The 23981-nt window shown below is 33.7% G+C and overlaps 3 protein-coding genes across 4 annotated transcripts; 2 read left to right on the top strand and 1 right to left on the bottom strand.

Annotated features, from left to right (window-relative positions):
- Window positions 1-568: 568 nt before the first annotated feature.
- On the top strand, window positions 569-5221 carry LOC120075325 (kinetochore protein NDC80 homolog). The gene is made up of 5 exons (XM_039028618.1): window positions 569-1720; window positions 2155-2401; window positions 2670-2816; window positions 4768-4977; window positions 5114-5221. Exons 1-5 carry the CDS (start codon window positions 609-611, stop codon window positions 5165-5167), a joined length of 1770 nt encoding a protein of 589 aa, XP_038884546.1. The 5' UTR covers window positions 569-608; the 3' UTR covers window positions 5168-5221.
- Window positions 5222-7295: 2074 nt separating this feature from the next.
- Window positions 7296-7983, top strand: LOC120075092. The gene has a single exon (XM_039028256.1). The coding sequence runs from the start codon at window positions 7466-7468 to the stop codon at window positions 7742-7744; it is 279 nt and encodes a 92-aa protein (XP_038884184.1). The 5' UTR covers window positions 7296-7465; the 3' UTR covers window positions 7745-7983.
- A 12058-nt stretch (window positions 7984-20041) lies between these two features.
- LOC120075108 (transcription and mRNA export factor ENY2) lies at window positions 20042-22704 on the bottom strand. 2 transcript variants are annotated; one of them, XM_039028281.1, is made up of 6 exons: window positions 22564-22704; window positions 22333-22420; window positions 22149-22243; window positions 21705-21781; window positions 20370-20474; window positions 20042-20241 (listed from the first exon to the last, which is right to left on the bottom strand). In XM_039028281.1, coding segments are annotated over exons 1-5 (336 nt in total). In that variant the 5' UTR covers window positions 22566-22704; the 3' UTR covers window positions 20042-20241; window positions 20370-20400. The 2 variants fall into 2 exon arrangements, with proteins under 2 accessions (XP_038884209.1, XP_038884208.1); XM_039028280.1 differs by having other exon boundaries at window positions 20042-20474.
- Window positions 22705-23981: the final 1277 nt, after the last annotated feature.

Raw genomic sequence — 23981 nt, 5'->3', positions numbered from 1 at the left:
AAAAAAATGAAAAGATTATCTAACATGCTAAACTTTTAATTTTATCAATTTGAAAATTTGGACGAATTTGTGTTTGATCAAGGTTTAAAATATCAATGTTGATAGAAATATTGAGGTCCTAATTTTATAGAAGCTTCAATAGAAATATCGATAAAATATCAATTTCAATGTATATTTCTAGAAAAATTATAAAAACAAAAAAAATAAATAATAAATAAATTAATAAATAAAAATTTTATGATTTTCAAAAAAGTCAATATGTATATTATTTATATTAGTAATATTTTGATGATTATTTTTGTATTTGGTAAATTTTCTACCTTATAATGAAAATATTAATTCACTTCTATATCAATGTCAAAACTTATAAAAATCTAAAAATATCGATAAAAACATAAAGGTTTCGACGGAAATTTGAATTATGGAGAGATGATATTGGTGGAATTTCACTGGTATGCCACGTCAGTCACATCAATTATTGAAATTACCACTACAGGAAACAACGTTTGATTATTTGCAAAAGAGCCATCCCAATTTCACTATTTTACATATTTCTCAATTTTGAAATTTATACCCGCGGGAGACTGAAGACACTGACCGGAGACAAGATGAAGATGAAGAGAACCGGCTGCCGCCATCGAAAGGGGTCTTTCAATCCTCCGCCGCCGCCTACTCCTCAATTCCGCCGCGATTCCGATGTCAGCTTTGCCAGTAGCCGCCCTTCTTCCATCGGAATGGCTCGTCCTGCCGCCGCCTCCTCCTCCATCAATATGTACAAAGAGCGAGCTGTTCAAATTTCCGCTGTCAACTCCATCAATTCGTCTCTCAAGGAGCTCTTCTCTCACTCCTTCAACGTAACATTCAAACCCTTCTCTCCTCCTTCCCTCAAAGATCTCACTGATACCATCCATTTGCTTCTTCAATGTCTCGATTATCACTCGACTAAGCTTGAGGATGATCTCCCCATTATCCTCAAATCTCTTGGTTATCCCTTCAAAATCAATAAAAGCATCCTCAAGAACCCCCCTGCTCCTCATCAGTGGTACCAAATTCTTGCCCTACTTCACTGGCTTGTGCAGGTTTCTGTTTATAACTATAACCTTGCAAACGATTCGAATTCGTTTATTACGGGTAACGATGTGAATATATATGCGCTGAATAACTATGTACAATATATACGTGGGGATGATGATTTGGTGGAGGCTTTGGATCAGGAGTTTATGGAGCGGTTGAAGAAAGAGAGGGATGATGTTGTTGTAAGCTTGAAGGAATTAGAGGAGGAAGTTAAGGAGCTCGAAGCAAAAGCTGAGGCCTTGTGGTCGAATCCCTCGCAGAGGGAGATTCTTGAGAAGCAGCAGAGTCTGCTTGAAGAGGATGTGAAGAAGTTCCATACAATGATCGCTGGGTACAGTGAGAAGATGCAGGAAATTAAGAAGAATTTGGAGGAAAAGGAAAAGGAGTTGGAAGTTAAAGTGCAGGAGAACAAGAAGATTTGTGAAGAGCATGGAGAGCTGAGGAAGAGGGTGGATTCTCAGATGTTTAATAATAGAGATGTGGTAAGGATGAGGAGAGAATTGCAAGCTGTGGAGAGGGATATCAGTGATGCCGAAGTCTCCAGGAACGTGTGGGAGGAGAAGACATGGGATCTTCATGCAGCTATGGGGAATAAATTTAAGGAGCTTGAGGTCATGGCTATAGAATGTAACCAGGCTATGAGGAGGTTGCCATTCTTTCCCTTTTCTATACTTATTGTTGTTATCATATAGTTCTCGTTTTCCAATGTGTCAAACTTTATACCTTCATACTGTAGAATCGAGTTTAAATTTATTTCGACGGATCGTCCTTTTGAAACCATTATAGACAAGAATCTTATCGACTGAGAATAAGTTTTAATTGTATTGAATTGTTGTTTGGGGTTGTTTTTTGATTTGATTGTTAGTTATGCTCTTCGTCTCCTCTGATTTTATTTTCGTGAATTCTGCATCTTATGGAACTTATCCATCTCAAATGATACTTATGAGCATAATCTCTTTGAGTTTCTGAAAATATTTTGTTAGTGAATCCTAAATTTCTTATACTAATTGTAATTGGAATTTTTCCTTACAAATTTAGCATAATTACTTTGTTGATACAACTTCCTTATGTTGTTATTAGATTAAAGCTCGATAATTGTCATCAGTATTTCCTGAATGCAAAGGGGTCAACACCAACTGATGTGATGGGGATTGACTATAAGACAACCGTTAAGCCTGCACTCGATTCCTTTGTAGAGGACATAAAAAAAAGTTCCATGGTGAAGTTGGACGATTTGATTTCTCTCAGGAAACAATCAAGTGAAAATACTGCTAAAATTGAGTCGAGACACAATGAAATAGCTTCCCTTCAATCCCATATTCATGAAGTAAGCACATGATATAAAGATATTGGCACTTGATTCAAGATGTGTTAGTTGTCTTACTTTCTGCATGTTCATTTTTTTATGCCTACAAGCGAAGTTTCTAAACACAACTTGCTGCCAGACTTGAAACTTGGCTGCAAATAATTGCAGTAAACTTCATTTTAATTCAACATTTCTCTTTCCATTTTGTTGATGAAGGTTTTTTTTGGGTGCTAGGAGCTATCTCGTACTAAATGATTTGCTGATTGTGTTAATGGTTTCTATCTTCTAGGTTGAAACACAACTAAACTCCTTAAAAGATGAAATACGAGATCATGCATTGAGATGCTCCACAGAATCTAAGAAGATGGTTGAGGATGTTCAACAAAAAGCTCATAACTTAGATCTGGTGGAAAGAGAAGCATTGGAGACTTTGAAGGTATTATACGGCTACTATAATTGTTGTCTTAATTTTCCTTTTTTGGGAGTGGGGGGTTAGGGCGTTCAAATAGTCTTTTTCTATGAAGTTGGCCCTTTTTCTCTTTCTTTTGGATACCTGGTGAGCAATTGGCTATGAAAGAGGACTATTATTTCTGTGGGCTAACACTTGATTTTGAAAAACTGACATTTTAGTATCTTACCTTTAAGAATTGGTTCTAAAAGATCTCTGGACCATTAGTTGGTTAACTGTATAATGATTTGGTAGTTAACTTGCTGACTAGCTTATGTGGCATCTCTCTCTCTTTCTTTCCCTACCCTTCTTCCTCATTTGCTCCTTCTCCTTTGTCTGAGTGCAAAAATCCGTTCACTTTCCTTCACTATAGAAAACTGTCTTTGCCCAAACCTCTCACTTTCTTCCCCAAAGCTTTTAACCATCAACACTTAAAATAAGTAAAAAAAACTTGTAATAAATCTAAGAGATAAAAGAGTGTGGGAGTGATGAAGGAGAAAGACAAGTGTAACCTTTTGTATTCTGTCAATGCAAGATGTAAATGTCTGACCCTACAACATCTGGGTGTCAAGGAAACTTGTAGGATACTAAATTCTAGGTAGGTATCCACCATGGATTGAATTCATTCCCTTTTTGACCTTTATCAAACTCATGCCCATTATTTATCACTAGGTCAACCCATGATGATTAAATGCAAGATGAAAATGAGAGAGATTTTAATATTAGCTTTTAAAAAGAGGGATAACCAGATAAGTAGAACTCATCTAAAGTGTTGTGAGTCATTCACCTTCAATCTGCTCCATGATTCCATACTTATCCATAAGAGATTCCATCCCCCCTTTGATCTCTGCCATTGGGCTAATTAATTACCCCTTCCAAGTTCCAACTAAAATCTAGCGTGAAATCAATCCAACACTAGCAATGGCAGGCTTACCGGAAGAAACGACTGGAAGAGACGAAGGAGAAAGGGAGGAAGAAGAAGGGTAGGGAGAGAAATGCGATGTAAGCTAATTTTTGTTTCAACTCGTTAAAAGTCATGTCTACAAATCTAGTCAACAAGTTAACTGTCAGATCATGATTGAGTTAGTTGACTAATGGTCCAAGGACCTTTTAGAACGATTTCTTAAAGGTCTGGGACTAGACTTGTTGGTTTTTGAAGTTCAAGGACCAAACAAAAGTCTATCCTCAAACGAGACCAATCAGAAGTCTATTCTCAAACTTAAGGACCAAGAGTGAATTTTACTCTTCTTTTCACTTACATATGGGAGTGAAATGTCGGAATTATGTAGTATATTAAACATTATATTTGGGAAATCATGGTAATGAGTTGAGGTAATGAGAATAAAAATTGATTTATTGATAACTTAACTCTTTTCTAAAAATTGTTTGTAATTAAATCTAGATTTAAATGGCTACAATTAAATCTAGTGTCTGTTCGATTCTTAGGTTTTTAAAACTGACATTTCATTCCTTAATATTTGAGTTTAGGTTCTATTTGGTTCTTAATGTTTAAAATGTGACATGTTTGACTCACACACTTTGAATTTGATTTTTTATTGGTTCTAAAGTTTGATATTAATTCATGGTATGGTACCTAAGTGAGTTGATTACTAGTTGATATGTCAATGACTAATAGTTCAAATATACCGACTAGACTTTGCTAATATGTATTTGTAAATAAGTTGGATTAGATTTATCCAAAATCTAGATGGACTGGTCATCAGTTTTTCATTAACACAACCATGTGAGTCTTCTCAAAGATTTCTATAAGCATTGTACCGTCTCATTGAGTCTTATCTTACACCTAAACTAGGAGGGAAGGCAGTTTAGTATACTAGTAGTTATAAGACTTTCCACCACCTCAGTTTCGTTTATTAAATTTATTTTATATGCTAGAACCTCCTCTAATCTTACTGTCATCTGTTGTTGTCCTGTGAAGAATGCCAAATTGAAGCATGAGGAAGCAATAAAGCAAGGAGAAGAAGAAATTCAAATATGTGCTCGTGAACTAGTTTCATGTGTTGACTCTGTCTCAGAATATAAAGAATTTGTTAGTTTCAAAATTTCAGATATGAAGAGCTACCTCTCCAACATTGCTGTCGGTATCTCTGAGGCTTACAAAAATTCTTTGCCTGCCCTGCAGAATTCGGTACTACTTAGTTGAGATTTTTCTATTGCATTTCATACATTATGATTTACAACTATATTTATCAGTAAATTGTTCTCAAATTTTTTTCTACTGAGTTTGTTAGCTTACCCTTTCTTCCTAACATTTTTTCTATCAGGCGTTTGAGTTTCCAACAAGCCTGCTAGAACTTTTATCGGCCACCCGACTCTGAGAATTTGCCTGCCATTTTGAATGTGGATTACTTATATACGCATCTTTTTGTAAATTGTAGTGATTAGCACTTTTTTTTTTTTAATGATTCTGTACAATTTCTTTTTTTTTTTTCTTTTTGTAAATTGAACCATATATATTTTTTCTTTCTTCTTTCATTTAGTATAGATCTTGGTCAGATTGTGCCTTTGTATTTATGAAATGATTATTGGTCAGCATGTCATGAGGCGCACGTGGTAGTAGAGTTAGAGTTTGAATATAATATTTGGGAGTGTATATATTACTTTTAAACCATAAAAGTTTTATTAGAGGATGTTTTTTTCCCTTAAGTTGACAATGAACTTCCTTAGCTAGTTTTGATCTATTGTGGACAAGTTGTGTCCTAAGTGAGTAGAGTGATGTCTGGCATCTCAAACTAAACAAACCCGGGGAGTTGTTAGCCATTACCTTTGTTGGGCTGTTGGTTTGGATATTCTCTCTCATTTATTGAATATTGTCTTTGATGAGATTCTCAGCCCCGGTACACATTGATCATATCACCCATAATTTGCATGTACCATTTGTGTCAAAGGCTTATGGTGGTCTTATTGGTACGTATCATGGTTGGGTTTATGACTTAGGTGAAATCGCTTCGTTTTTGTTCAATTTAGGTGGAGCAATCCGAACTACAACAATCGAAGAAAACATAAGGGCGTGCATTGACACTCTTGCAAGAAAATGATTGAAAACTCAAGAAAAGTCTTTCTTGATATAGCTTCATTTAGCATTGGGAAGGTGGAAGCTCCATCTGTCGTTTGGATAATTTTTAAGCTATATATGGGAAGAGATAGTAGCTATGGACAAGTTGATTACTTTTAAGGTTATCTCTCGGTTCTATTCAATCTTTCTTAAGGTCTCACTTACAACACTCTCAAATGAAGTTTTGATTAGGAACCTTAATATTTAGAGGAACTCTCATTCTTGAAGCAGGGGAAGCTTTCGTTTGATTCTAGGTGTAGATTTTGGTCCAAGGCTTTGCTCTCTCAAAATGATGACTTTTGGTAATCTAAATAGACTCCAAATGTGTTGGTAGTTGTTGAGATTCATGTCCCAAGAAATTCTTTTCATTTTAGAAGTAGACGAATCCCTTAGAAATTGAAAATAAGCAAGCTTTGAACTAGTTGTGAAAATCCCAATTGACTCAGTTTAGGGCATGATAGCATCAAACTTTTTCCTAGGAAGTAATGCGGCTGCAAGCAAAAATCTAGTTTTTGTGCACGATTAAAAATACGGTTAGTTCTCAATTAAAGAGGCTTAATTACCACCAAGTAAGTTTAATTTAAATCTAACCAACTTAACCTTGCAATCCAAACATAGGCATGAAAAATCCAGCAAATCTAACCCTATACCCCAAACATAGACTTTAGCATTTCTAGTAATCTTGATTCCAATTAACAAATCTCATTGTAATCAGATTCTCGATAATCCTAATTCCATTTCGGTGATCCATATGCTCTTTAAAGTTCATCAATCTTGTTAAACTTACCAAGGTTGTTGCGCTCTTGAATGGTATTCTTGTGGTTGAGGAAGCAAAAATTTACTCTTTCTAAGTTGAAATAGACTCCATGATCTTTTGGAATCTAATTGAAAGTCAGGACCATTTCAACGATGAAGTCCAACCTTTGTAGATGACATTTGAGATTTAAATCGGTGAGCTACTATTCTAGGTTTCTCCTTTTGTCCTCAAAACTATAATTCTGTTACTCACGGTTTAACTTATCATGTTCAGGGATTCAATATTTTTTGTATCAAAAGATTCAGACTACAAACTTCTTGATTGCCAGCACATCTATATGTGAGTTGAGTTATTTTTTTTTATTTTTTTATTTATTTTTTTTGTTCTTATACTCTAAAAAAGAAAATTCAAAATCATTTATCAATATCACACGTTAATACCACATTCTTCTTTCGTTAGCTGAGTGTTTTTTAAAACCATACATATACATCACAGAATACTTTTCCCGGATATTTCCAATTATTATAATATTATTAAATTCATTTTTATTTTGTTAGTCAAAGAATCTCAACTCAAAGATGTTTTTTTCCCCTTCCCTTTTAGGTGGTTGGAAGGAACAAAATATATATACACACACACTAATAAAATAATAAAATACATTTGTCCAATTAAGGGGGCATAAATTCCAAAACTCAGTTTCTTCCAACTCCCAAATAAAACATTATAAAATTAGTTGAAATACAAAGCCAACCCATCTTCCTCTTCCCTTCTTCTTCTTCTTCCTCTTCCTCTTCTTCTTCTTCCATGGATGATGACAGAAGAAGCTATTATGGAAACTCATCTATGGAGATTCAGAAGTATTATGGGCCACCAAAGATCCAAGAATCTGTGAAGAAAGGGAAAAGCATTTCTGGGTCATCTTCAAAATCATGGAGATTTGTTGCAGACCCTGAATTTCAAAGGAAAAAAAGAGTTGCAAGTTACAAGATGTATTCTGTTGAAGGCAAGATGAAAGGATCCTTTAGAAAGAGCTTCAAATGGCTTAAGGATAAGTATACCCAAATGCTTTATGGCTGGTGGTGAGTTCTTCCCTCCCCCCCAATTAAAATCCAATTGAATATGTATTTGGGAAAATTTTCTATTCAATTAAATAGTCTATCTATCATTTGTTTTTTGTTGGGAGATTTGTGTTTCAGTTCTTGATTGTTGTTCTTCTTCATCTTTTGATCTGTTTGTTTTGGGAGTTTTCTTAATGTTGAAATGTAAACAAAGTCAATTAGTCAAACTTTGGAAATAAAAGCTATTATATTTTTCTTTTTCTTTTTCTTTTTCTTGTTCTTTTTTTTTTTTTTTAATTTCATTTTATTCATTGAATAGGTCAGTAGTTTGAAACCAAATCATATTCATAATTTGCAGCTTGTTATATGAAGATAATGATATTATTATTTTGTTCCCATTTTATTGAGCATTCCATTTGTGAAATGTTTCCATCTATGTCCATTATTTTTCTCAGCCACTCATTTTGTTAAATGAAGAGTTAACTGTTAATGTTATGAAAGAACAAAGAAACAAACAAAACAAAAAAAAAAAAAAGAAGAGCAAAGTCATAGCTTATTAAATATCAAAATTATAGCAAAAGATAAATGATTGATCAAAAAGAGGACACAAAAGTTGTAAAGTTTGATTGTAATTATAAATGAAATTAAGGCCTACTTTGTAATTATTCTGTTATTGGTTTTCTCTACTCTCACACATAATTGTCTTAGATTTTCTTTTCCTACTTTTTGCAAATACTTTTAAAAACCGATTCAAAATTTGAGAACTCAAAAAGAAAAAAGAAAAAAATAGTCCTTTTGTGAACGTTGGGTATAATAAATAGATGATTGATTTGAACCTCTAACTTTTTGACAGTTGACATATGTCTTAACTAGTTAAATTATCTTTATATTAGCTAAATTTATTTAAATCAATACTACAAAAAGAAACCAAAAAAAAAAGAAAAAAGCAAGCTATATTTTACCAGTAAATCCTCGTAGAATTATCATAACAACGAAACTCACTTTATTTATCTGTTGGGTTTATTTCACCTTTTTGGTGAAAGCACAAATTAAGGTCAAGGCCCATTAGGGCCGAATCAATTTCTTTTGAAACATATACAACGGCTAGCCGTTTTGGTGATGCACGCAAATCGAGAATGTTTAAAACGGCAGAAGAAAATTAGAGTTTTTTTACATTCGACCAACAAAGTTTTTCAGCCATTTGGGGATCGATCCGCAGTTCGATCGAGCTGAAATTTGATAGCGTGTTCTTGACATGAGAATCTTCAATCTGGACAATGGAGATTTCGTTGGGAACTATCTACAGTCAGATACTGTGGGTAATTGATTGTGACTTCAAGTGAGATGTTTCTAATTTTTATTCTTCTCAATTTGTTGTCGTTTGTTACCAAGATTGTTAATCTTGAGATATTTACTGTGTATGCCTCTAGTTGTGACTAGAGAGAACTTGTTGCAACCCATTATTAATTATAGTGGAGATTTTGAATTCAATCCATGGTTTTTAACTCCTCACATTGAGGAGGTTTTTCCACGTTAAAATTGTTTGTATCCTTACTTGATTATTATTGTTGTTGCTAATTGATTAGTATTCTATTAGATTCACACAAGAGTGGGATAATTGATCCAAAAGATGTGTTTATCCCAACAAAATGGATCAACCCGTGGTCCGATCGAGCTGAAATTTTGATAGCATGTTCTTGACACGAGGGTCTTCAATCTGGACAGTGGAGATTTTGTTTGGAGCTACCTATAGTTAGATACCGTGGGTAATTGATTGCCATTTTAAGTTAGACTTTTCTAATTCTATTCTTCTCGATTTGTCCGTTTGTTACCAAGATTATTAATCTTGAGATATTTATTGTGTATGCCTCTAGTGTGACTAGGGAGAACTCGTTATAACCCATGATTGATTATAGTAGAGATTTTGACTTCGGTCTGTGGTTTTTTATTCCTCACATTGAGGGAGTTTTTCCACATTCAAATTCCTTGTGTCCTTACTTGATTATTGTTGTTGTTGCTAGTTGATTAGTATTCTATTAGATTCACATAAGAGTGAGATAATTGATTCAAAATATGTAGTGTTTATCCCAACAAAGTGGTATCAGACCATCGATTAAGTTAATTGGGTTTGTCTTGTGTTGAATATAGATACTAGTTCAGCTAAGATGGTTACATTTAATGGGTTAAATTATCAAGTTTGGAAAAGAAAAATGGAAGATATTTTATATGTGAATGATTGCATCTTTCGGGTTTTTTTTTTCTAAAGAAAAGCCTGATGATAAAACTGATAAAGAATGAGAATTATGTCATAGGAAAGTGTGTGAGATTATGAGATTATGGGTAGAATAAAATTTTCTAAACCATATTGGTGAAGAAACTCATGCATGGATTATGTGGAACAAGCTTGGGTCGCTATGTGCCCCTAAAACTAGTAATAATAAAATGTTTCTGATCAAACAAATGATGGCATTGAAGTATGAAGATGGAACACTCATGTTAGATCACTTGAGTACATTCCAAGGTATCATTAATTAGTTATGAATATCAAGTTTGAGGATGAGATACATGGGTTATGGGTCCTTGATACATTGTCGAACTCGTGGGAGACATTGAGAACTTCCTTATCGAACTCAACTCCAAATGGTGCACTAAGTATGGACTTAGTAAAAAGTAGTATATTGAACGAGGAGATGAGAAGAAAGTCACAGGGCTCTTCTTCACAATCAGATGTTCTTGTTACTGAAAGAAGGGGAAGAGTAAAAGTAAAGGTTCGATGGATAAAGTCAGAAGCAAAAGTAAGTGTGGCTGGTTTGCAAATGTTAAGTGTCATTATTGTCATGTGAAAGGGCATATAAAGAAGCGTCAGAAATTTAAAAGGGACAATAAAAATGATAAAAGCAAGGAAAAGAAGAATGATGACGACAGTGATGCAGACAAAATTACTGTAGCCATTGAAGATTTTTATATCTTATTCGACAATGATGTTCTAAATATTGCTACACAGCAAAGCAGTTGGGTGATTGATAGTGGTGCCTCAGTTCATGCTATACATCAAAGAGGGATTTCTTTGCATTTTATACACCTGGTGATTTCGACAGTTTTAGGATGGGTAATGATGGATCAACAAAAGTAATTGGCATCAGAGATGTACACTTGGAGAACAAGAATGGTTCTAAGCTGATTTTGAAGAATGTGAAGCACATTCCTAATATTCGCATGAATTTGATTTCTACAGGTAAGCTTGATGATGAAGGTTTCTGCAATACCTTCTATGATGGTACATGGAAACTTACTAAAGACTCTATAGTGGTAGGTAAGGGAGAGAAATATTCCTCACTGTATTATATGAAGGCTAAGATCACTTATTGTGATATAAATACAATGAATGATGAAGCGAGTGTTGAGCTTTGGCATAAAAGACTCAGTCACATAAGTGAGAAGAGTTTGAAGATATTAGCCAAGAAAAATCATCTTCCTGATATAAAGAGGGCACCCCTAAAAAGATGTCTTCATTGTGTGATAGGAAAACAAGCTAGAGTTACTTTTAAGTCATCTCAATATTTAAGGAAACCAAATGCACTAGACTTGGTACATTCTGATGTGTGTGGTCCTATGAAAATAAAAACACTTAGAGATGCGTCATATTTTGTGACGTTTATCGATGATCATTCAAGGAAAACGTGGGTCTATACCTTGAAGACTAAAGATCAGGTGTTACAGGTGTTTAAACAGTTTCATGCCCTTGTTGAGAGAGAAACTGGTAAAAAGTTTAGGTGTATTAGGATTGATAATGGAGGTGACTATTGTGGACCTTTTGATAAGTATTGCAGAAATCATGGTGTTCGACATCAAAAGACTCCTCCTAAGACTCCTCAGTTAAATGGGATAATTAAGAGAATGAACATAACACTAGTTGATAGAATGAGATGGTTGCTTTCAAAGTCACAGTTATCGTAATCATTCTGGGGTGAAGCAGTGAATACAGTTGTTCATGTTTTGAATCTCACACCATGTGTTCCTTTGGGATCAAAATTTCAAAACAGAATATGGTCAAATAAGGATATATCTTATGAACACGTACGTGTCTTTGGTTGTAATGCTTTTGTTCATGTTCCTAAATATGAGAGATCAAAGCTTGATGCAAAGACTAGACTGACTATGTATATTTCTTGGCTATGGCCAAGATGAGTTCGATTATAGATTGTATGATCCAATACAGAAAAAGCTCATAAGAAGTCGAGATGTTATGTTTGTTGAAGACCAAACGATACTAGACATTAAGAAGACAGATAAAACAGAGTATGAGCACAATGATGATCTGATTTATTTGAGTTTAGTTTCTTTGACACCGCCTTCTACACAGATAAAAAATGAGGTTCAGAGTGATCAGTTTGTTGATATAGATGAGAGTTCTGAATAGGTTGAGGTAGATAACAGCGTTCAGGAACAGTTGTCATAAACAGAAGTTCTTACAGATGTTTCACTCAGGAGATCTGTCAGAGATCAATGTTCGTCAACAAGATATTCAGCTAATGAATATTTGTTATTGATTGATAGAAGAGAGCCCGAGAGTTATGAAGAGGCCATAGAAGATGAGCAAGGAAGAGAGTGGATTGATGCCATGAAAGATGAGATGAAATCTTTACATGAAAACCACATTTTTTAGCTTGTTAAATTGCCTAAAGGACAAACTACACTAAAAAAATAAGTGGGTTTATAGAGTGAAACAGGAAGAACACTCTAATTTGCGTTCCAAAGCGAGACTAGTTGTCAGAGGGTTCAATCAGAAGAAATATGTCGTCTTTCATGAAATTTTTGCTCCAATTGTCTAGATGTCTTATATACGTGTAGTCTTGGGTTTGGTTGCTAGTCTTGACTTAGAGGTTGAGCAGATAGATGTTAAAACTGTGTTTCTTCATGGAAACTTAGAAAAAGAAATCTACATAGAACAATCAGAGGATTTTGAGCAGGAAGCAAAGAGCACCTAGTGTATAAATTGAAGAAAAGTCTTTATCGTTTGAAACAGGTACCGAGGCAGTGGTATAAGAAGTTCGAGTCAATTATGGGGGAGCAGGGCTACAAAAAGACTACTTTTAATCATTGTGTTCTTGTTCAGAAATTTTCTGATGATGATTTTATTTTATTGTTGCTTTGTGTTGATGACATTTTGATTGTTGGCAGGAATGTTTCGAGAATTGACAGATTGAAGAAATAATTGAGCATGAAGGATTTTGGGCAAACAAAGAAAATTCTTGGAATTCGAATAGTTTAAGACAGAGCTTCCAAGAAATTGTTTATGTCATAGGAGCAATACTTGAAGAAGGTGCTTGAACATTTCAACATGAGTAAAGAGAAACCGGTCTGTTCTCCTTTATCCAGTCAATAGCAAACAAAGTCCTTCTACAGATAAATAGAAGGAAGATATGAGCGAGATCCCTTATGTTTCAGCAGTTGGGAGCTTGATGTATTTCATGGTATGTATTAGACTTGATATTGCTCACATCGTTGGTGTTGTTAGTCGTTTATGTCCAATCCAAAAAAACAACACTGGGAGGCAGTCAAGTGCATCATGAGATATTTTAGAGGCACTTCCAGTTTGAAGTTTACATTTTGGAGGTGGGAACCCATACATGCTGGGTATACTGACTCAGATATGGCAGGAGATCTAGACAACATAAAGTCTACTTTCGCTTACTTGATGACATTTGTAGGTGGTGTAGTGTCTTGACAGTCAAGGTTGTAGAAGTGTGTTGCACTTTCTACAACTGAAGCAGAGTATATTATAGCAGCAGAGGCTTGCAAAGAGATGTTGTGGATTAAGCACTTTATACAGGAGCTTGGCTTCAAGCAACAAAGATATATGATATACTGCAACAATCAGAGTATTATTCATCTTGATAAGAATGCTATATTTCATTCCAGAACAAAGCATATAGATGTGAAGTATCATTGGATGAGAGATGCTTTGAATGATGAATTGTTTGAGCTTGAGAAGATACATACTAATCATAATGGATCCAATATGTTGACGAAAGATCTACCAAGAGAGAAGCTTGAGTTTTGTCATTCCATTGTTGGAATGACAAGTTCCTCCATGAAGTGAAATAGAGGAAGATTTGTTGGGTTTATTTCACCTTTTTTTTGTGAAAGCCCAAATTAAGACCCAAGCCCATTAGGGCCAAATCATTTTTTTTTTTTTTTTTTTTTTTTTTTAAAAAAAAAGAAACATATACAACAGCCACGAGTTTTGGTGATGCATGCAAATTGAGAGTGTTTAAAACGACAAAAGAACATTAGAGTTTTTTGCATTCCAACCAACGTCGTTTTTCAGCTATTTGGGGATCGATCCGTGGTTTGATCGAGCAAAAATTTTGATAGTATGTTCTTGACACAAAGGTCTTCAATCTGGACGGTGTATATTTCGTTTAGAGCTACCTACAGTTAGATACTGTGGGTAATTGATTGTCACTTCAAGTGAGACGTTTCTAATTTTATTATTCTCAATTTGTTGCCAAGATTGTTAATCTTGAGATATTTACGGTGTATGCCTTTAGTTGTGACTAGAGAAAACTCGTTGCAAGCCATTATTGATTATAGTGGAGATTTTGATTTCGGTATGTGGTTTTTTACTCCTCACATTGAGGAGGTTTTTCCACGTTAAAATTCCTTGTATCTTACTTTATTATGGTTGTTGCTAGTTGATTAGTATTATATTAGATTCACACAAAAGTGAGATAATTTATCCGAAAAATATAGTGTTTATCCCAACAGAATCAATCCTCCAACCACACAAGAAAGAATACATGTTAATTATAACATATTGAATTATGCTAAGTTTTCTTCTATTCATTTATCTACAAAATTTAACACAAAAATTGAAGAAATGTGATTATTATTAATTGTGAGTTAGTTAATTTTGTTGGATCAGATTGAAAAAGGGGTAAAAGCTTACAACAACAAATTGAAAAATCCAGCTTTAATTTCCCCATGATTTTCACCACAAACAATTGACCACCTTCCCTTTTGGGCTGTCATCAAAATTGATCTAAAAACATTAGGTTATTTTTAGCAAACCAGAAAGAACTTGAAATGAAACTCAATTGAAATGCAATAAAACTCAAGCTTTTCCACCTCTGTTTCTATCCCATTTTCTCCTATATTTAAGCATTCTGTTTCGCCCCGTTTCATTGGAAAAACAGAGCCCAAAAAAAACCACATCCCCTTTCTTTCTTCTTCTTCTTCTTCTTCCTTGTTTCTAATCTTCATTTCCTTGCAGAAACCAACCAAATCCTGCCATTTTTTCTTCTTCTTCTTCTTCCATTTTTCTTCGTTGGGATTCTTGGGGTTGAAACAGAAGGAGAGAAAAAAGAAGAGCAAAAAACAGAGTATTCCACAAAATGAACAGATGACAACAGAGTTCCTCTGCTGGGTTTTTTTTTCCTCTTTTTTTTAAATGTTTTAGTCATGGTGAGAAGCTTTCCGACGGATGAGAACCCGTTAATTCATCCGGCGATTTCTCTATACCTTCTGGTGGCCGGAATGGCAGCGGCTATTGCCATGATCACGACGTTATGCGGTGTTCGGTCACGAAGAAGATCGACGCCGTCAGAAGCTTCGTCTCACACCGCCACAGACAACAAAGCAGACGAAAATGGTTCCCCGACAACAACGACACCATCTCCGGCAAATCCATCTGGTGGAGAAACAGAGAACGACGGCGACGAACAGAGGATGAAAGAACTTCCTCTGCCTCCAAAAATGCAACAAGTGGCGAGTTCGAGCCCACCGAGCCAAATTTCGAAATCAGCATCGGAGAGAAAATTGAACCATATGAGAAGCATGAGCATCAAAGTTCCGAGAAGTCTTTCGGTTGTGAGGAATCATTTGGATGAAGGGAGACAGAGGAGGAAAGATAAGATCAAAGGAGAAGATTCAATTTGGACAAAGACAATAATTTTAGGCGAAAAATGCAAAGTTTCAGATGAAGAAGACGGAATTATATATGAAGGAAAAGGGAAGAAGATATCGGCTTATCATCCGAGAGCTCATAGTTCGATGTCGATATCGATGTCAAGGCAAAGTTCTGCCATTGATGCTGAAGCTCTGCCAAATCCAGAAGCAAAATAGAGGCAAGAAGAAGGAGATTGATGGGTTCTGCTTGAAAATCAATGACTCATGGAATTTGAATTGTGATTGTTTTGGTGAATGTGTAGAAGAATCTTGTCAATGGCTGCTGTCTCTTTGCTCTTTCCTTTTTCACTTCTCTTTTTTAAGACTTTGCTGCTCTTTCTTTCTTCTTTGGTTAATTAATCAAGTTAACAAGTTTTAGCCATCTTCTAATATTTTGGGACTTTTTGTATTTTCTTCTTCTTATTCTTCTTCTTTTTTTTCTTTTTTTAAGTTTTAGTTTCAATACTATATTTGGTGGTAAAATATGTTAGATTATAATAGAAGTTTCAATTTTATTTCTAATGGGTTTTTGAACTTTAAAAAATGTTTAATAAGTTTGTAAGACCTCGTTTGGTAATGATTTGAACTTCATTTGATAACCATTTGATTTTTTGTTATTGTTTTTTAAAATTAAGCCTATAAATGTTACATCGTTTTTTCTTAATTATCTACTTTTTACCAATTGTTTAAAAAACCAAACTAAATTTTGAACTTTAAAAAAAAAAAAAAAAAAAAAAGGCACTTTGTAAGAGTTTGTTTTTGGAATTTGGAATTTAGTTAAGAACTCAACTATTGTATTTGATAAATATACAAATCACGATAAGAAATGTGGACAAAATAGACTTGATTTTAAAAAATCAAAAAACGAAAAACGAAATGGTTACTAAACGAGACCTTGATTTTTTTTGTTTTTGTTTTTAAAATTAAGCCTATAGGCATTACTTCCACCTCCAAATTTCTTTCTATGTTATCTACTTCTTACCAATTGTTTAAAAAAATTTGAAAACTAAAAAAAATAACTTTTAAAAACTTGTTTTTGTCTTTGAAATTTGGCAAAAAAATCAGTCATTGTAATTAAGAAAGATGCACCTCATTGTAAGAATTGAGAAGGAAATAAGCTTGATTTAAAAAATCTAAAAACAAAGAATGAAATAGTTACCAAACGGGGTTTTCGTTTTTTGTTTTTGGTTTTTGGAAATTCTATTTCCTCTCAATTTCTTATAATGATTTGCATCTTTCAATGGTTGAATTATTAACGAGTTCCAAAAGCAAAAACAACTTTCTAAAACCTACTTGTTTTAGTTTTTCAAAATTTGACTTGATTTTTTAAACAATTGGTAAAAGTAGATAATAAATGAAGAAATTCAGTGGTGGAAATAGTACATATAGGCTTAATTTTAGAAAACAAAAACATGAAACAAAATGGTTACCAAATAGAGTGGAAATGACTATCAAACAAGGCTTGAACTTTTGATTTTATGTTTAATAGTTTATAGTCCAATTTGACCCTTTTTTTTAATTCATGAATATATGCCTTATCAGGCATAAAACTCAAGTTTTTTTTTCCTCAAATAGATTTGTTGTTTTTTTTTAATGTTAAATATATCACAGACCTATCAAATGCAAAATTAAAAATTCAAAAGCTTATACGACATTTTTTATGAGTTCACAAGTTTGTTAGACACAAAATCAAAAGTTTAGGAACTTAAATTATATTTTTATAATTCATGGACCTATTAGACACAAATATAAAACTTAAAATATTAGACATGTAATGGAAGCATTAAAATATTCCAAGAAGAACAAAGAAGAAATTCTAGATGGTGTAGGTTTGGTGTTTTAGTGTCTAGCTTGCACCAATGTAGAATTTACCTAATCAACTTTGAAGCTTTAATTAACAGAATTGCAACTCAAATGATGTGCTTAATTTGAGTTGAGTGCTCTTATGATAACATCAATAGGTGCTTAGGAACCTTCTATATTTGCAAGGATGGGTTACATTTTTAAGGTATACTAAAGGCATGTATATTGATACCTTGAGTTTGGGAATGCCTAAAACTATTTATGTTGAAAAATGTGCAATGATATTTTTCTTCTTTTTTAGAGTGTAATGTTCTAATTGGAACAACCATTTTAAGTGCTTGAAATTATGTTTTAAGCCCTTAAAAAGTGGAGACTTTTGGGATTATATATATATATATATATATATATATATATATATATAATAGTACAGACAAACACAAAAAGAACTTAAGAAACTATCCAATCAACAAAAAAACAAGACTGTCAATGATATATTTTTTTTTTTTTTCCATTCATGAAAAGTGATTTTTGAGTCCATTCACTGAAAAATGAAATCTTCGAGCATGGTAAGTTAAATCATGAACAATAAGGTTGTTCTTGTAGTTGACTAAAAGAAAGCCTTTAGCAAATCCAGGGAGACTTCTCGACTATGAGCCTAAGATAATGAGTATGCCCAAATCGAATATAGCTCATACAATTATTGTTTAACTGAATCTATCGCTTGGCTAGAGGGGACTTGATGTATATATTATTATCAATATATGTTTTTTATACTAGTTTATTTAATATAGAACATAATTGAAATCTCAATTTTGTATCTCTCTCTCATTATTTTAAAAAGTTTCTAATATGTGTTCATAAACTATTGATTTTATGTCTAACAAATCTATGGACTTTCAATTTGTGTCTAATAGACCCTTGACCTATTTGATATCTCTTAAAGTTGAGGCAATTGCAAATATAGCAATCAAGCCTAAAATATTAGTGAATATAGCACAATGCAGAAAAAATCAAATGTAACAAAATTTAAGTTCAGCTCTTAGAGTCCAGTAGTGAGAGAGTATGTCACTAACAAGAGTATATTATTGATAGATTTTGCTATATTTTGCAATTCTTTAAAAATGTTGTCATACTACCCATTGCAATTCCCCTTTCATGATTTTATTAATGATAAAATTGTTATTTTAATGTTTTATTAGACACATAATCTGATTTTATGTCCAACAGATTTTTAACTTTAAAAGGCAATATATCAAAGACTTATTGACGATATTTAGAAAACTATTTGTCATTTTTAAAATTTTAAAGATATATTAGATACAAACAGGGACCAATAAGGTCTCTTGACTATCTTTAGCAAATCCAGGGAGAAGTCTCGACTATGAGCCCAATAATCATATATTTTTTTAAGTTCATTGACCTATTAATATGCAGAGACAACACGTTCAAGAGACTTCTTTGACATATCATGCCTCCAAATGCACTACACCCGAGAGAGCAACACCGACGACGTAGGCCACGACAAGCCTCCATTAAACACGGATATAAAAGTTTAATGACTAAATTTATAATTGAACTTACTGTTTTCTAGGGCTTATGTTTTAAATTTAAAGCTTACGACTTAAGGTTTTAGGTTTCATGATTTGGGGAGGGTTCTACCCGTATTTAGAATTTAGGCTTTTTTTTGTATACTTAAAACATAGTCGAACCATAAACCTCTTGGTCTACATCCATATGACAGGGGAGCTATACTCGTTAAGGGAGATCATCAAAACCAACCAAACCAAAACAAAAACAAAACTAAAACCAACCAAACCAAATCAAGAATTCAGTTTTTACTAAAGTTTCGATTCGATCCGATTTAAAATTACAAGAAAATCGCATTTTTTTATAACATTTGAAAAGATTACCTAAGATCAAAAAATTTGGAAAATATTTGAAAAGATGTAAGATTTGATATAAGATTTTGAAAAGATTATAAAATTTGTGATAAAATTTGAAATAAAAAAAAAAAGATTTAGTATAAAATTTAAAAAGATGGCATAATATATTAAAAATATTACGTAGAATCATAGTGTTCATCTAAGGTAAGCTTTCACTAAAAAGCTCAAAAAAATCAATAATTTTGATATAAGATGAAAAAATTATGTTTTTATATGAATCTCGGTGGTCAAGCTTAATCAGGGAGGATGGAAAAAAACTATTTCAATGAATTCTCTAAAAAAGTGTTCGTCGTGAAAAAGATGAAAATATTTGAAAGTTATTTATGATAATTTCTCAAACAGGGGTCATAATAAGCATATTTGATATATTTTAACTTAAGAAAAACGATTAAACAATGAATTTAGTTCTTAAATTTTCATGTTTGTGTCTAATATGTCTATAAACTTTACAAAGTATCTAATAGATCCTTAAATTATTAATTTTATATCTAATAAACCCCCAAACTTTAAAATGCATTCTGAAGGCCTTTTGAACTTTCAAAATTGTTCCAACTCTTCTAGTTTCACACATGAAAGCCCCATAAACACTAGCAAAGAAGATGATAAGATACTGACAGTTGCAGTACTAAACAGTTGAACAAATCAAAATATATAATTATACCATCAAAATAGACCCAACCAAATTTTCGGTAAAAACAGAGTTGTCATCATGAAAGCATTAAATAAATCTCATACAGCTAGCTTTTTACATGCATTCTACAACAAAACACTCACTAACCCGGATTTTGTTGACAGCGAGCTTATACAATGCGACATTCTTTGTAACCTGAAAATGGAACTTGACTAGGATTCTCCATCAGAATCGATCTAGTTTGATAAATAGTCCAAACAAATTCCACATATAAAGTAAATTAATTGGTTTTAGCCGGTTTAGTAAGGGTATGAAGGAGATACTTTTCGGCAGCTTGCAGTCATCTCGTGTATGTCAGATGGCTGTTGATGCAAGGAAAGATCGGATGCGCTGCAGCAGCTCGGCTTTCACTGAATCTGGAACTGAGGCTACAGGACAATGATAACGTTTGAACTAGAGTCAGAAACGATTTTGGCAAGAACCAGAACCACACTTGACTAGTTGAATGAGATAAGATTATGACTAAATGTACGTGTAATCAAGACACAACTCTCAAGTCAGAGTACAGAAAAGAGTGCAAGACAAGTAATGTTATGGCAAATACATTTTGACATGAGATGTAATGCAATTCACTTTCATGGGAAATATTTTTAAACGTAAATAACACAAAATCAACCGGAAGATTATGGAGGTTTAATGGGCAAATGGCTGTGGGGGGTCTCCTCATGTGGTNCTCATGAGAACCAATGAAAACCCCTTGATGACTTCAATTCTTTCTCCTTTGTGTTAAGCTGGTTCTTTGGAAGGGTGCAAAAATCAAACTTATGTAGGTGTTAAGTGAGTTTCTTCTGAATTCTTACTGACTCATTTTCAGAACACCCCTCGATCACATTACATATATAACAGGAATTTTTACCTTTATAATTTTTTTTTTCAGGAAACATACTACCTTTATTTATAAGAAATGAAATTCTCCATGAGTTTGAATAGTTCACGTCTACTTTCTATCAACCAAGCATAACTCATCAGTTACATTATTGGTCTATTGATGCTTATTTTATCAAACATTCTCCAAGTCCTAAAACCCGATTTACTCCTTGTAATTTGATTTGATGTGAAGGAATTCTCCCGATGTAAAGGCTTTCCTATTGTTATTGATGTTTATGAGGTTGATAACTATGATCTCGTACATTGGCTCAGAAGGAGTCCTCTAACTTGACAACACCAATTCACTGTACTTCGAGCATATGGATAAAGAAACATTTTATTGAATAAATGAAATATGGGAAAAACCCAACACCTATAGGTGATTACAATAAAGATCTCTAATAGAAGTACTTTGAGCATATGGGGTAAGAGCTGTCAAAGAACTTGGTGACCACATGAATCTTACAGGGGCAGGTCAGAACGTAATTGGGTATGTATGCAGATAAAGGTAGTTGCACCTCATATTGTGTCATAAAAGTATTTAAACTTGGAGACTTTCCAGGATCATAAATATGAAGTTTTCTTGCATCATATGTAGTAATTGTTTAGAGGGTGTATCATATCAAGGATCCTTTCAGCAGCGAAAGCTATTGAATGATAGATAGTCAACAGAAGTTAATGATAAATGTCACCAGCGGCAACCATTTCTAAAATGGGAAGTGAGAACAAACCTCTGCCTTTTGGAGTAATGACCTGCACAAGGTCATCAACGCTAACATTGTTCCTTCCTTTCTTCCTTACATATGCCCTGGAGAAACAATAGGGAGATAAAAAAGTTTAAGCCTCCGCAATTAAAGACTTAATATGAGCATATAGCACAGCTCCAATTGCAAAGCTGCTAATGAAAGACCCTTAGACAAAACTAGAGCTGAATCGATTCTAAATTTCCGTTTGAATTAATATCAGAACTATCTTTACACATCAAGCCATACACATCATCATTTTTCTTTTAACAATTTCTCGTTGATTAACGACTAATATCTAAACTGACAACAGATTAACCCCCTTGCCAAGGTAAAAACGATACAGGAATTGATCAAACATTTGTAGAAAAAACAAAACGAGAAATCGATAAATGAATTGAATTAATACAAAGGAGAGTGGGTAGAGAAAACCTGCAAAGTGCTTTCATCTCATCTTTCCAACCGCATTCAATGAGCCTTTCTCTCAAGAGCTCTTTCAACCGCTCTTTTTCGCCACTTTCAATCAGCTGTACACGAGGAAACAAGGAAATTCAATTAAAATCATACCCAAAAAAAAAAAAAAAAAAAAAAACACCGAACCGAATAAACTGCAGACCTTGATGTTGATTGTTTCTTGAAAAGTGGGGTGGTGCTCTCGATCATCCTCCGGTTCAGGCGTCGGAGGTCGATTAATGGAAGCCCTCCTGTCGCAGCAGAAATTAGGGCATGGCAATTATAGCCATTGATTGAAGCTTGAAGAATTAGCCCCATCGATGCGAAAATTTCAATTACCTAAAGTGAGGATCTGATGAAAGACGACCAGAAATCTGACTTAGGAGAGACTTACATTCAATAATCAAAGATTATGATAAGGGATTCTTCAACAAATTTCACTTTCACCGGCAACACAGCGCGTCCAACTACACGAGAGAGAACAGCTGACTGGAGACGACAAGAAGCCGCAGGTTATTATTAATCTCATCTATTTATATCTTGGGGATTTTCAAAAATAAAAAATTAAAGGAAAATATTTATACAAATAACAAAATTTAATTATACTTGTGATAGACATAAATAAACGTTGATATTGTTGAAACATACCATCACGCAGCGGAAGCGACGAGAATCATAAGCTCCAAATCTTTGTGAAGACCACCACAAGATATTCCCTACTATGTACTCTAAATTGAGTTGTGGGACTCAAAATAAGCTAGAATCAAAGAGAATTTGGAGAATGCTCACAACAGCAACCCATGTGAAACTCCAATTTCTTCAATATATTGCAAACTATCATGCAAAGAGATCTGCTGCATGGGATGCAGCTCATGCTTGGAGTAATTGAATGTTGAAAATAGTGGGTTCTTTGTGAGCTAATTGAAGATGAAGTTAAAAAATCCAAGTTTTCATTTTTGTATTTTTTTTCTATTTCCAAAATCTATATTTTGATTTAAAAATTACTTTTGATTTCTAAAATAAAAATTTATTAATTTTACAGATTAATTTCTTTTCTAATAAAATTAACAAATAATTATTTAAACAATTTAAATAATTCTAATTAATTTAATATCCAATATTAAATTAATTTTACACAAATCCATCTTCATATATTTAAATCATATTTAAATATATATTCTCCAATTCCGTTTGATTCTAATTTGAACGTTTCAAATTAACTTATCACACTAGTCTAGAGCTAATCCATTTTCGAGCTAGTAGGGGGACCTCGTGGACCTACAGATCATGGGCTCCAACGATTCGGATTAATCTACTAAACTCATTAAACCGATCTAACCCCCATTCGTTAACTAATGGGTCACTTCCACTAAAACCCATTGTTGAACTCCCCTTAGATATATTATGTCCACTTAATATAACCATGATTAGTAAGTCAACCCTTCACAGATTGTTCGTAATAATGACCCTCTTGTTCCTTAAGTCCCCACTGATCCCCTAATGAACAATTGTTTTGTGAACCAATCAACAAAACCGAGTCCCTCTCGGGCTAATGAGAGGTCGGAGCCCCTTGTTCAAGACCCAGGATCAGCACTTAAAGGAACAACCTTTCTACTATCCTTAAAAGCGGGTAGGAGTGAATTCTGTCTTGCACCTTATGTCTCTAGCTATCTATCCGATCTTACCCCTGAAATGGGAGGTTTATTGAGCCGGCGCTGTTGAGCCAACCTCACCTATGCAAATCTAAGAATAATTCCAAATAAACAGGAGTTCATAGTTAGCTCGGGATTTAGGTCAAGTTACCTAGGTCAT

The sequence above is a fragment of the Benincasa hispida genome, chromosome 4, assembly GCF_009727055.1.
Source record: "Benincasa hispida cultivar B227 chromosome 4, ASM972705v1, whole genome shotgun sequence".
NCBI classification, from domain to species: Eukaryota; Viridiplantae; Streptophyta; class Magnoliopsida; order Cucurbitales; family Cucurbitaceae; genus Benincasa; species Benincasa hispida.
The sequence above is the reverse complement of the archived record's forward strand: the minus strand, read 5'-3'. Positions and strand labels throughout refer to the sequence as shown.